Source organism: Gracilinanus agilis, chromosome 2, assembly GCF_016433145.1.
Source record: "Gracilinanus agilis isolate LMUSP501 chromosome 2, AgileGrace, whole genome shotgun sequence".
Classification (NCBI taxonomy): domain Eukaryota; kingdom Metazoa; phylum Chordata; class Mammalia; order Didelphimorphia; family Didelphidae; genus Gracilinanus; species Gracilinanus agilis.
In genome coordinates, this window is record NC_058131.1 from 367,803,140 (window position 1) to 367,818,117 (window position 14,978).

Genomic DNA, 14,978 nt, shown 5'->3' on the forward strand with positions numbered 1-14,978 from the left:
AACTCAAACATGCCTCTCTGCACCTTTACCCTCATTACTCTTAGTTCTATTCTCTGGGGCCAAAGAAAAATAAAGCTAATCCCTCTTCTTCCTAGCAGCCATTCAAATGTTTGAGGACAGGTGTCCCATGCCTCCTACGTCTGCTCTTCTCCAGACTCCAGACTACCCAGCGCTCTGCAGTCTCCTGCTCACTCATCATTCTGGCTGCTCACCTCCAAGGTTGATCCAGCTGATGATCAGTGTCCTTCCAAATATGCTACCTCTGGAACTGACTACAATTGCCCAGCTGTGTGAGGTTCAACTACTTGGACGGCTGCAGTGGTATATATCCCCTTCCTGCCTAATAACAATTACACTTTAAATTTATACTATACTTTTAGCTTTCTCAAATACTTTCATATCTGTTTTCCACAAATGACCCCCACAATAGCTATAAAGTGGAAAGCGTGTACAGCTTCACTACCATTTCCTAGACATCATTCTAGAATCACAGAATGTTATGAGGGGAAAAGGCCATAGAGATTATCTAGTCTAAGCCTCTTATTGTTTAAACTAGGAAAAGGCTAGGGCAGGGGAAAGGGCTCAAGCAAAGACACAAAACTGTTGGTAGATCTGAGAGCAGAACCCAGTTAGGTATTCTGATTCCCAATTCAATACTCTTTCCACTACAGCATATAACTAGACCCAGTGAGATCCTGCAATTTGGAATCAGTTGCATAGCCATTCAGTACCGACAACAACAGGTATTATTCATTTATTCTCTTAAGGAATTAAGTTTAGAACCTAGGTCCCCTCTCTTCCACTTACAAGAGCTCTTTCCACTATACTGCCCTCCCCATTTCCCAAATACTCATGTTTAATGCTTTCTTCTGGGGCAGTGGTTCCCAAACTTTTTTGGCCTTCTGCCCCTTTCCAGAAAAAATATTACTTAGCCCCTGGAAGTTATTTTTTTTTTAATTTTAATAGCAATTAATAGGAAAGATAAATGCACCTGTGACCATCACTGCCCTCCTGGATCACTGCAGCACCCACCAGGGGGTGGTAGCACCCACTTTAGGAATCACTGTTCTAGGGTGATATTGTGGTTATTTAGTCTTTTCAGTCATTTCCGACTCCTTGTGACCCAGTCTATAGGGCAATACTACACATGTGTTCAGGAGACATAGAAAATCCCATCATTGAGCCATATTCAATGGATTCTGGCTGCCACTATCTCTGGGGCCAGTTTGGGGTGGAGAGACACCTGGAAGCATTTGAGAGACAGGGGCCTTGGATATCCATTTGGCCCCCATGCAGCAAGCTGGGCTACTGAGAGATGGCTTTTCAGTCTATTGCTATGATCAGACAAATCCATCTTCCCTACAGAGGAAGCACCTGCTCATAGTCTCACAATGGCATGATGCATACCGACCTGTAATTTAAACAAAGCTTGGTCTCTCCACCATTTGCTTCTGCCTCAAATTCCAAATTGACAGCTCATCTTCCCCTTTCTAACCACTAACAAAGATAATAAGGTTTTTTACTTACCAGGTACCTCATAGACATAGATTTGTGATCCTTCACTTCCTTCTGGGAGGAAAGAGGGAACCCTGAAATGGGGGCCTAAGTGCCTGGCAAAAGCAGTTGGCAGAAGAGGGAGGGGGAAGTGCTCTGGACTAGAGTTTGCATTTCTCTCACTTTGCAATTTATAATCTAAAGATGGCTGGAGATGGCTCACTGGGAAACATCTTTTGGCAAAGACTGAGAGAAGAAAGCTATTCTCATTGGCCTAATGATGGAGAGACTGATGGACAGGGTACTTTGGGAGAACTAACAATATTTGTCCTCAAGCCCCTAAGACTAGAATGGAAATGTGGGCCTGAATTAGTGCCACATCTTTTGTCTTCTATTCTGTCTCACAGGAGGTAGAGGAAGTTCATCATCTAATATCTTATTGGTTTCTTCTCACTCATAAAACAACCATTATCAAGTACCCGCTGGAAATGAGCACAATGCTAAGGGATATGGTTGGTTTTCAGTTGAATTAGATGAGTGAATTCATAAATTCACCAAATTCATAAATAGCTGCCTCGTGTCGATGACTGAGTTCCCTGTCTCTATTAGGGAAAGAATCAAAAAACAAAACTTCAGTGGAATGGGTATGCTAGGGGCATGAGGATGGGAGTGATGATCCAAAGTCCAAGACAATTTCCCATTTACCCAGATAATGTGCTTTGATTCTCAGCCCTAAAAGATGCTTAAAGAGTAAATAGGCTCATGACACCCCAGTAAAATCTAAGGCCCCACAGAGCAAGCTGACTTTCCCATTAAATATGGAACTTACATTGCTTAAAGATAACAATAGAACAAGGGAACAACTTGTTTACCATTCAAAGCTGTGTTATTGCTCCCAACTGCAGTTTTAATAATATTGTTTCTCTTATGGATGTGTGATTCAACTTATGGGGCTTCTCAGATCATTCATAATGACTGATGAGTTATATGAGTTTTAGACAGAGCTTAGGGCTTACCTAGTCTGACTCATTTTACTGAGGAGGAAACTGAGGTCCAGAGGGGCTAAGAGTTTCCTGAGGTCACATAGATCATAAGTAGTAGAGCAGAATTTGGACTCTCTGAGATTCTTTGACTCTGATACTCTTTAATTATATTATGCTATCCTTCCTATTCATCTTTATGTTGGGGTCTCTCTAGCTTCTGACTCATACTTAGTGTCAGGCGGTGTCATTACTCTCTTGTCTCATCTAACCTGGGCCGATTTGGAACCTTACTTTTCTCTTGATCATTGCCAGTGGTACGATACTTTCTTTCCTTAACTAATTCAGATTAGTTGATCTTCTTTTATCTGCTGGCAAGGCACTATTACTATCTTACCCTCTCCCCCATGTGTGTGCTCTGCCCCCTTAACTCTCTACAGCTGAGAAGAACAGTGACCAGTGTTGTAGAAATGAAGCATTTATGTTTTAGGTTTGAGATAGACCTTATTCAGGTATTTTTCTACTATGAAGATTCTGTTACTGAGTCCTTGGATGGAGCTGTATGTCCCCCATCTTATTGATTGACTAAGTGGATTTAGTGCAAGTCATTTAACTTCTATCAGCCTCGGTATCCTCATCTATAAAATTAAGTGGTTAGATTAGATGACTTTTAAGATCCCTTCCAGCTCTAAATCTATGATCTTGTAAATCCTGCTATAGAAAATCCTAGAGATTTGACTGAAAATTAGTTGAAACTATCAATAATTTTAGCAAAGTGGGAGGATATAAAATAAGTCCACATAAATCATCAGCATTTCTATCTATCACCAATACAGTCTCACTAGAAGAGAAAATATGAGATAAACCATTTAAATAACTATGGATAGAATAAAATGCCTAGGAGTATAATTGCCAAAACAAACCCAGGAACTTTATAAACATAATTATAAAATACCTTTCACTCAAATAAAAGTCAGATTTAAATAATTAGAGACATATTGTTCATGGATGGGCAGAGCCAATATAACTAAAATGACAGTCCTACCCAAATTAATCTACTTATTCAATGCCATCCCGATTAAATTATCTTATCAAACTAGAAAAAAATAACAAAATTCATTTGGAAGAACAAAAAATCAAGACTATCAAAGGAATTTATGAAAAAAATATAAAGGAAGGAAGCCTAGCAGAACCAGATTTTAAACTATTTATCTTAAGATTTCTAGTAGGATCCTGACCCTATCTTCTTTCCTTTAGATGATTATGTTTATAAGTTGAAGAACAGTCATTTTTATGGCTACTAACAAGATATACATGTGTCTATTATGAATTCCTCCAGAGTGTAAGAAACCCGCTGAATGAAGAGACATGTGTTTCTACCAATGATTCTTGATTGGAGGTTTGAATTTTCAGATGGGTCAAGGAAGGAGGAAAAAGAGGTTTGGTACACTGGCACACCCTGGAGGAACATTACAACTAGCCATTGTCATGAAGAGAAAGAGTCAAAGGAATGGTTCCATCAGGATTTACTTGTCGGTTTGGTCTAACACCTAGTGATGTGCCTTTATTCTTGAGTCAGGATTATTGGAGTCTAACTGTTAACCAATCAACTGAACTGCTAACTAATGCCTGACCCATATGAACTCTAGTTGAGTCTAATACCTAGCTTTTTTTCAGGGCAAAAGTGCCTTAGAAAGTAATGGGGGTTGAAAGGGGAAGAGAATTGGTAAACTGAAATGTCTGCACTTTTCTGAGTGAGGAGAAGCATTAGCTTCAGCCCTTGGAAATTTTGTATTGTGATCTGGAATCTTGGCAAGTAGACTGGTCCACTTTGCTGAGGTTTTCCAAAATGCTATTTCCAAGGAGAAATAATGAATTTTGTCTCTGATTTCTCAGACCTATTATCACTTTTTAAAACTGTGAATGAGCCTTTCTTCAGAAAAGATTTTTTTTTAAATGAGCCTGGTAACAGTTTTTGGATTTGGATGTACACCTGCCCCCTTTAAAAAACCCAAAGTGCTGACAATACTTATAGGCTTGTTCTTGGTCAATATTTAGATTGTTTTTAATGTATGTGGTCTCAAGAGATAAATATTGACTGAGGCAAAATGTCACCATTTTCATCTAGACAATCAATCTTGGTATTCACCAGAGAGAAGGGAAGCTGAATTCTCCTACTCTAGGAAAATCATTTGCATTCTAACAAATTTAATGAGTCCTTTGCTCAGAGAGGATGAGGAAAGGGAAGAGATACTGCTGAGACTGGTCTCCTCCAAGATCAGCATTTCCTTTTAAGGATCTGATCGATTGCTCTGGGGTCTTATTTGTGCAATATTCCTGAACTTTCATCAGAAGCTTGGCTTATTAAAAGATGGAACAAGTTTAGGAGGGGTGTGTTCAACCAGTGATGGAGAAATGAGCACTAAACAACCCAAATTCAAAGGTTAAAATATAGAAGGAAACTTTGAGAACATATACTTTAATGCCTTTCTCTTATAAATAAGAAAACTGAGAGATATGGAACTTACCCAATGTTACATAAAGGATAAGAGGAAAAGTCAGGATTCAAACCAAAATCCTTTGGCTACAAATCCGTAGCTATCTCCACAGTCCTCTGCCACCTTCCACTAAGGACAACTGGCCTGCTCTGTGGTCTATTGCTTCATGACTCCCAAAGAGACACCGACTAGAAGGACCATGGCTATGAACCACTATGGCAATATTTACTTTCTTATGTCAATTATATTCTCTTTTTTTCTTTTGGCCTTTACAGTGAGGGGGAACTGCTTTATGCTAACATTTACACATTTCAATTTCTTTTCTGTTGGTATCATTTAAATCTCTGGGCTATTTGTCCTTTCCTTTTTATTGTTTTATAATCCACCTATTGTCTTGTAATCCACAGGAATTTTTTTTCCCAGAGGCAAGAATACAGACATGGGCAATAAATTTGATTGTCTACCAATGTTCCATCAGAAATCCTTCCATGACATCTGCTAAGAATTTCATCATAGCCTCCCACAAGCAGCTTGTGAGCTCAGGATTGCTTTAGGTCTGAGCTGTGGCCTTTCTCTGCATCTCCCTAATAATGGAGAGCTCTATGAAGCAGGATTGGCAGGGAGAAAGGCTTTTTGGAGGAACAACTGGTTTTGGAAAGAAGAGATGTCGGAAGCATGGTCAAGAGGCCATGAAAATTGAGATAACAGTGGAAATTCAGTGCTCTGTTCTGTCATTCTCCAAACAAGTCATCTGCTAAATAGTTATTTGCCTTATGGGATCAGACAGTTGAAATTGCAAAGAGAACTTTGAGGTCAGCTAATTCAATCCTCCTATTTTACAGGCATGGGGGGGGGCGGGGAGGAGAAAAGAGGAACTAAGACTCAAGTAGCTTAAAGAGTGATTTGTCCATGCCACAGAAGAAACAAATGGCAGAACCTAGATTTGAACTGAAGTCTTCTGCTTCTAAAACCAGCACTCTTTTCATTGAAATGTATTGACTCAACTTCTTCATGAACTGTAATAATTGCCTTTTTTTTCTTCTTAAAACTATTAGTTTCTGTCTTAGTAACAGAAGGACAAGGTCTAGGCAAACAGGATTAAGTGAATTGCCGAGAGTCACACAGCTAGGAAGTAAGTTATCTGAGGTCTAATCTGAACCCAGGACCTCCTGTCTCCAAGCCTAGCTCTCTATCTACTAAGCCACCTAACTGTCCCAGAAAAATGATTTATAAGACATATCTCTGTCCTCAAGTACTTCATTGTCTAATAAGGGAGACTAGGCATACAAATAAGAAAAGATCATCTCTACATTAGAGAGTCTTATTTAGGGACTCTGAAAAAAGATTTTACTCATATTTGACGGGTCCAAAAACAAAACAAAACTTTTCCAAAATGCTAATACCTTCCCTCAGATCCCAAACCTAGACTCAGCTCCAAAAGCCACTTTCCTTTGTCATCTAGACCAGTGGTATCAACTTTAAATAGAAGTTCAGACCATTAAATCATACATGAGGATCCCTGCAGACTGTGTATTGACTTACAAAACTATATATCAACATTACTTATATTCCACTGTATTTGTATTTATTTTGTTAAATATTTCTCACATCCTTACCTCCAAACTTAGAATCAATACTATGTTTTGGTTCCAAAGAAAAAGAGTGGTAAGGGCTAGGCAATGGTAGTTAAGTGTCTTGCCCAGGGTCATGCAGCTAGGAAGTGCTTGAGACCAAATTTGAACCCAGGACTTCCCATCTCTGCATCTGCTCTCAAACCACAGAATCACCTACTGCCCCCACACTCCTGATCCCCCATTACATTTTAATCTGGTTCAGGCTGTAGATCACAACATGGTTTATCCCTCATTTGAAACTTCTCATCTATGCCTTTTGATTACCAATGGTGAATGACTCCTTTTGTGAGAAAAGATAAAAATGTTAATCAATTGACAAAGATTTATTAAGTATTTCTTGCAGAAAGTGCAAGTCATGAAGGAAGCCAGCAAAGCCAGAGGGTAGAGGTGAGGAGGGAGGCTATTCCAATCATGGGAGATCATCGGTGAAAAGGAAGGGAGATGGGAGAGATCGTGGAACTAATATGAGAAACAGCAGTCCAATCTTGTGGAGGGGAATAAATTCTCAAAAGCCCAGAAAGGTAGAAAGGGAACAAGCTGTGAAGGGCTTTAAAAGTCAAACAGAAGATTTTTATACTTGATCATGGAGGTAATAAGGAGCCAGGCGGAATTTATTGAGTAAGGGAATGATATAGTCAGACCTTCATGGGAACTTCCTTAATCCCAGCCTGTGAGGGAAAAGCATCAAATTTTCGTTCTGCTCAAGGTGAACAGAAGTTTCCAACTGTAGTTCCTTTAGGATAACATATGAGCTTGCTTTACATTAGAGTCTCAGGGCTCTTCCCCATACACTCATCCTTCTCCCTATTACAGAGACTTACATAGACTCCAGCAGCTGCATGTACTGCTCATCGCCACGTCCTCCTTCCACTTCATGGTCCAAATTGAGGATGATTTCATTTTCAAACTGTAATGGTGACGGAATACAAAAGAAAGAAAATATATCAGTCTCGAAAGCAAGTTCTTGGCTTCAGGGTGGACCTGAGACCATCTAATGTGAGCAAGAATGGAAAGAGCCAAGGGCTCACCCAGAGAGCAAGGGAAGACCTGCCACATTGCTCTGCATCAAAGCTGTCATGGTTCCACAGCGTCAAGGCCATTCTCCTTAAGCATCGCCAAGATTCAAGTTCATAGCTAACTTAGAAACTCTTCTTTTTTCCTGGAAGGGTCACTTTATATTATATCCCAGCATTAGACAAAACAGTGGGTTCTAATTCCCATTAAAAATAATCATTTAGGGGGCAGCTGGGTAGCTCAGTGGATTGAGAGCCAGCCCAAAGATGGGAGGTCCTGGGTTCAAATCTGGCCTCAGATACTTCCCAGCTGTATGAGCCTGGGCAAATCAACCTACATTGCCTAGCCCTTACCATTCTTCTGCCTACACAGTATTGATTCCAAGATGGAAGATAAAAGTTTTTATTTTTAAAAAAATAATAATTTATACTTAAGCTGTCATTTATACAACATTCTCAGGTTTGCAATTTACTATATATATGTACATATATATGTATATAAAATCTCATATGATACTTTTTTTTAAACCTTTACCTTCCATTTTGGACCCAATATTATGTATTGGTTCCAAGGCAGAAGAGCAGTAAGGGCTAGGCAATGGGGGTTAAGTGACTTGCCCAGGGTCACACAGCTGGGAAGTGTCAGAGGTCAGATTTGAACCTAGGACCTCCCGTCTCTAGGCCCGGCTCTCAATCCACTGAGCTACCCAGCTGCCCCCTCATATGATCCTTTGAAAAAATCCTGAGAGGTGAACACTACAGGTATTGTTATCTGCATCTTAGAAATGAGGAAACTCAGGCCCAGAAAGAAGGCTAAGTGACTTGCTGCTGTGGTCACATTACTAGTAAGGGTTAGAGAAAGGATTTGAATCCAGGTCTCTTGAGATTACAAGTCCTTTCAGATTCTAAGCTCCTTGGAAAGAGGGTTGATATTCATCTTTCTATTGGTGGTGGTCCCTCTGCAAGGCTCACTGCATACAGTATATATTCAGTTTATGAGGTTTTCATTTCTTCAGGTCTTTGGCATAATCCCCTCATTTTTTAATGACTTATGGTTCCATCCTGACATGGATTCTCAGATTCTGCTCAGAGCCACCTGCTGTAGGGCAAAGACCAGGAGTTAAAAGACCTGGGTCATTGTTCTGGTTCTGAACTTGATTGAAGCCAAGTCATTTAAACCCTTAGAGCATCAATTTCTTCATCTTTAAAGTGAAGATAATTATACTTGCACCATCTACCTGACAATGAAAGGATTGTGTAAGCCTTAAAGCATGATAAAATACAAGCTGCTATTATTATGATTATAATTATTGCTCCTATAGACCAGGCAGCCCTATTGGAGTCTTGTTCCCTTTAGGATCCAACCTTAAGCACTCATAATATCTGATGATTTTGTATCCACAGGGTTGAGAACAATCTCTGACAAATAGCAGACACTTCATAAATGTTTATTGGTTGAATGATTGATTTTGGAGCACATTTGTCTCCTGCCAGGAAGGCTGAGGGGAGGATTAGGAAAGGAGATGACTTCAGGTTTACTTTATGGCTAGGGGCAGACAGAGAATAGCACTCTGTGATGTGGAAGGGAGGGTCTGAGAGAGCTCTCCACCAGAGAAAAGAAATCTTGGGCAGATTCTCAAAGAGAGAGTATTTGGGGTTCAATTAAAAGCTCCATGACAGAGTAGAAGTCTCTAACCAAGGCAGGATGATCAAGGTTTTTGTTGGAATCCAATGCCTGAGGGAAAAAACATATAAGGATACTGCCTCTCCCTCAAGTCTCTCCCTCTGCCATCAGTAGTATACTACTGTGCTAGGAGGAAGGCTGATGGCAAGAAGAAATGTGGAGGTCATGGTCAAGAGGTGAAATGAGAAATAAGATTATTGTTGCAGAAATTCAGCAGCCTATTATATGGGCCTCCAAACTCATTTGCTAAATAGTTATTTGTTTCATAGGATCAAAGATTTACAGATGCAAAGAGACCTTTAAGGTCTCCCTATCATTTTTCTACTCTCCTATCTCCTCCCACTGGTCATTTCAGGGGTGGACTGTCTTCTTGTGCTCTGTTCTATTCTTCCCTTCTCACTTGAATTTGTCCTAAGTAACAAAATTCCTAATTATGATTCTCTCAAAGAAACTTGATACTTTTTACTCAAGCCATCTGAACTCTATTGCCAGATTTAGGGAGATCCTATACCTTCCAACCTAGAATTCCCATCCTAGAGCTGTGCCACCCTCTATTATTACTCCTGGCACCTAACTATATTCTTCATCCTAGCCATCTCCCACCTTAACACTGTATAAATCCCCTTCCCTCATATATATATTTGTATGTATATATATATATATATATATATATATATATATATATATATATACTTTCCACTTCCTGCTGTAGAACTGTAATCAAATTAATACTACTTGGACTCAAAAGGATTTTGACTTAACTCCCCTTGAGTATTATCTTTTCCTATTGGAATGCCAGTTTCTTGAGGGTTGAGACTGTATTGCTTTTCTATTTTTATCCCCTAATACTTAGAACAATGCCTAGCACTTAAGTGCATAATAAAAATATTCTATTTCATTCATTCATTCATTGGTTCATTCATTCATTCATTCATGTAGAGAAAACTGTATTATCATCAATGGATTGAACATGGGGAGCATACAATAAGTATAGTTAATACATGTAATCACAGAATGAGGTCTTTGCCCTCAAGAGGTTTACAATCTACTTGATGAGATAAAATTCTACATATAAAGATAATAACAATGACAACATAGAAGCCCTCTAGAATTTCAGAGGTGGGAGAGACCACTGTAGTTTGAATGAATCTGTGAAGGTTAATGGAAGAGGGGTTACTTGAAAAGTCTTGAAAGATCAGAAGCATTTGGATTAGCAGAGGGAAGGGAAGGAAAATCTTGGGAGAGTATACCATTTGAGGGGAGGAGGAATCTTGGGAGGGGTTGTGAGAAAAAAGACTTGAGAAGTCGTTTGTGAGGGGCTTTGAATGCTAGCCACATTTCTGAGCAGTGAGACTCACTAAAAGAGGAACTGTCTTTTATAATGTGCAATCCCTTCAAAGCGAGGCTCCTGGCAGGTGGTTATTAATGTCAATTGTTATCATTATGGCTGTACTACCAAATAATGGAAGCCAAAAAGTAGCTCTCCTAGAAAAAAAAATAAAAAAACCTGGATCTTGGTGTATGTATGGATCACGAGAAAAGGTTGGAATGTTCCCACCATTTAACAAGTGTTTCTTTCCTTGCCAAACAGGGAGGGGAAGGAGCAACCCCAATCCCTTTGAATGGAGTAAATAAGCAGCTGTCTAGAGGCCACAATGCATCCCCTAGGGGGGAAATTATAGGGTGCTGGCTGCAAGAGAGAGAGACTGGTTGCTTCTGAACCATTCCTAAGCTGTCTTTGCTTTGGGAGCTGAGTCAAGGTCACAGTCAGAAATCTCTCAAGTTGGAATATCAGCCTGCCACTCACCAGGGCAGGCTGGGATTGCACAGAACATTCAGTTCCCACCTGCCCCTTCCCTCGCCAATGCAGGAAGGAGGGAGATAAGCAAGGCAAATCCAACTTGCAGAAGGAAACACTATACTGGGATAAGAAGTGCCATCCTACAAAGCAGGAAAAATAGGACTCCCAGATTGCATATGTAGAACATTTTCCTGATACCAACCATTTAATATCTATTATCTCATTTGATCCTCACAAAAAGCCTGGTAAGGAGGGTGATCATAATTATTAATGATGATAATAGCTACATTTATAGAGCATTTTAAGTAAGGTTTATGAAGAGCTTTATATAGCATTATCTCATCTGATCCTCATAACAAAACCCTAGGAAGTAGCTAATATACTACATTATTTATTATTCCCATTTTATAGATGAGGAAAATGAGACTCAGAGAGGTTAGATGACTTGACAAATAAATAGTAGAGTCTGGATGTCAACTCAGGTCTTTTAGCTGCATGTCTAGTCATGCAGTTTGTGCTGAATCTAGAAGAAAGGATGAAAAAGGGTCACAGCAGGGCTGAGGGCATGGCAGGGTCCCTGTCTCAGGGAAGTTTTCATCCCTTATACTCTTACCATTCCTATTGAGAAATCATTAGGAGGTTGTGTAATGAATGGAATAGCTGCTTCAGCATCAGTTCTGGCATGGGAAAAATGGGAAGGGGTTACTCAGCATCTACTGTGCACTGACTGGCCAAGGATGAGAGCCTCCCTCTGCATCCTGATAGGGCCTCTTGTATACTACCCCCTATCCCAAGCCCAGAAACAGCTCAGGCTCCTGGTTTTTCTAGGAGAGATGACTTGAAGATCTCAAAGCTGTGGGAGCTTGCTGAGCCTGTGCCCCTTCTTCCCCTCTGAAACGGTGAGAGAGAATCCTCATTCCAGATGAAGGAGCCAGAGGGCCAGGTCCAACCCAACCCCCCAGGCTTTCTATAAAAAATTCCACCTCATTAGTCAGAAAGATGGTACCCATTTAAACAGCCCACAGTAAAGAAAAGCAATTTGGGAATATGCCCACAGATGGGTGAGAATGAATGATAGGGGTAGGGAAATCTAATAAAGATACATAAAATTAAAAAAGAGGTGGGTACATCCAAGGAGGAGGGATGGGAGGTAGATTATTATAAAGATTTATTTTTTCTCTTTTTTAAAAAATTAAATCAAAGTTAAAGTAATGCTTTTAAGAAATGAAACCATAAATCTTTGTTGACATGGCTAAAGGCTAAAGCTGTCTGTTCATATTCAAAGAAACCACCTGGTGCTTGGTTAAGTTTGAGATGTGTATTCTAAGGCTGTCAAATAATTTGTTTGACATGCTGATTCCCCAGCCAACCTTTTTAACATCCCAATTGGAACCCCCACTCAGCTTGCACAGTGTATAAAAATGAATTCATCATCTTTTTTTCTCCAAACTAGGGCACCTTTTTGACTTCCCTATCTCTAAAAATTGAACCACAATTCTTCTAGACACACATGATAGATACCAACGAATCCAAAGTATCGGCCTTAAAAAAGTACTTAGAGATCCGTCCCATTCAGTTCATAAATGAGAAACTAAGACCTGGAGATATTAAGTGATATATCTAAAGGCATAAAAATAGTAGGGAGCAGATGCAGGATACAAATCTAGGTCTTACATCTCCAAATCATGGAACCATCTTTGATTCTACTTCCTTGCTCTTACATCCAATAGCTGCTACAGCCTGTAATTCTATGTCCAAAATATAGGTCATATTTGTTCATTTCTATTCTTGCTGTTACCACTGTAGTCTGTAACTATCACAGCTTTTCAATTGGATCAGACTGTGCTGGGAGATTGGTCAATGAAAGCCTCGTCCTTAGAAGATGCATCAGAAGCATGTACTTACTGCTGTCCACCAAGTGGAACTCTAGGTAGTTTCCAGGGAAGTGTGACTGAGGGTCCAAGAGAAACTAGGAAAGGATGAAAAATCTTGTTTGACTAAGGAGCTAGAAGAACTAAAGTAGAGTCTGAGCTAGAACTGAATGTGTCTAAAAAACGTTTGAAATGTCAATTCCTCCCTTTCTTCCCTGGTAGCTTTTGAATGAAGATAGCTTTTGAATGAAGAGGATTACTTTCTGTGAACTACTATTGGGAGGCTACTCAAATAGCAATCATGTGTCCAAGAATACATAGTGCCTCTGCTGCTTTTGTGTTCTTCCTAGTTTTAGGCAAATAAGCACTCAAAGCTGGAATAGACAAAGGCTGAAAGAGCCATGGGAGGTCTGCTTTTCAGTGGGAATTGGTAACAAAGATGACTGGAGCCAGTAACAGGCATAGATAAGTCTGTTGAAGGGCTAGTACTAGAGTGCCTTCAATAACTCAGCCAAGTAATGGGTTGACCCATCAGCCAAATGTTTTAAAAAGCTAGTCCAGCTGAGCAAGGGAGTGAGTGACTCCCTAGGCCAGGAGTTAAAAGGTACATTTATTTTAGCTCCACTTTATATATGAGGGGTATCTGGGTGGCACAGTGTAATAGTCTTGGACCTGGAGTAGGGAAGTCTCATTTTGCTGAGTTCAAATCTGGCCATAGACTCTTTCTTACTAGTTGTTACCCTGGACAAGCCACTTAACCCTGTTCACCTCATTTCCTTCATCTGTAAAATGAACTGGAGAAGGAAACATTAAACCAGTCCATATATTTGCCAAGAAAATTCTAAATGGGCTCACAGAGAGTCAGGTATAACTGAAGTGATTGAACAAGAATGCCACTCTAAATGTGTCTCAGTGTTTTTGTACTTCAAGTTTGATACATTTTTCTCAAACTAAGTTCCTATAGGAAGGAGAGTATGCCCTCAGTTTGGAGTATACTTTCCACAGGAACTGAGAGAGTATAAAGGGAATCATGGACTCAAATTTATTAAAGTAGATAATACAAAACATTCTCTGTCTCCCAAACCTGAGATGACATTGTTCCCTCTGAACATAATTGGCTCCTGGGGATAGTGGGCTCAAACTCAAAGTGCAAAACATCAGTAAATATCATTCCACAAAATCTAATTGTCCCTTCTGGATCACTGCCTTGTCATGGTGGAGTGGCTTGCATAACTTGATGAAATTATGATCTATGCCATGCAGGGTTATTTAAGATGAAAAAGCAAAGAGTTCTGAAAAAAGGTGATCCACTAAAGAAGGAAATAGCAAACCAATATTAGCCAAGAAAATGGGATGGACAGTATTAATATGATAAAAGACATGATATTGGGAGATGAAACCTTCAAGATATAAGAAGTCCAACATGCTATTGGGGAAAAGTAGAGGACAAATTCAAATAGCTCCAGTACTAATGAAGTTGCTCAGCCAAAAGTGAAAAGAAGCTCAGCTGCATATGTGTTTGGTGAGGACAAAAAAGTCAATGCCACAAAAATCAGTAATGCTTAGGAACCTGGCTTGTGAGATCTATGAACTAAGGTAAAATGGCTGTGGCCAAACAAGAGATGAAAAAATTAAACATCAACATCTTGGGTAAAAATCAAGTGGACAGGAATGACTGAACTTAATTCAGGTAATTAGATATACTATCATGGGAAAGAATCCTTTAGAAGAAATGGGTTAATCCTCATGGTCAATAAAAGGGTGAGAAAAGTAGTACTGGGTTTTAACATCAAAAATAACAGAATGATATCTGTTCAAATCTAAGGTAAGCCATTCAAAATCACAGTAATAAAAGTCCAAGCTCCAACCACTGATCCCAAAGTGGCTAGAGTTGATCAATTCTATGAAGACCTACAACATTTTCTAGAAATAACATCAAAAAAGATATCATATTCAGCATAGAAGATTAGAATGTTAAAGTAGGAAATCAAAAGATAATTAGA

The 14,978-nt window shown here is 39.5% G+C and overlaps 1 protein-coding gene across 1 annotated transcript in view; it reads right to left on the bottom strand.

The window, feature by feature from the left end:
* The window catches only part of DOCK2 (dedicator of cytokinesis 2), a 562,271-nt gene that overhangs the window by 49,789 nt on the left and 497,504 nt on the right, over window positions 1–14,978 (bottom strand). The window contains exon 34 of the mRNA XM_044659840.1: window positions 7,428–7,513. Coding sequence (XP_044515775.1) covers window positions 7,428–7,513 — 86 coding nt within the window. The remainder of the gene's footprint in view (window positions 1–7,427; window positions 7,514–14,978) is intronic.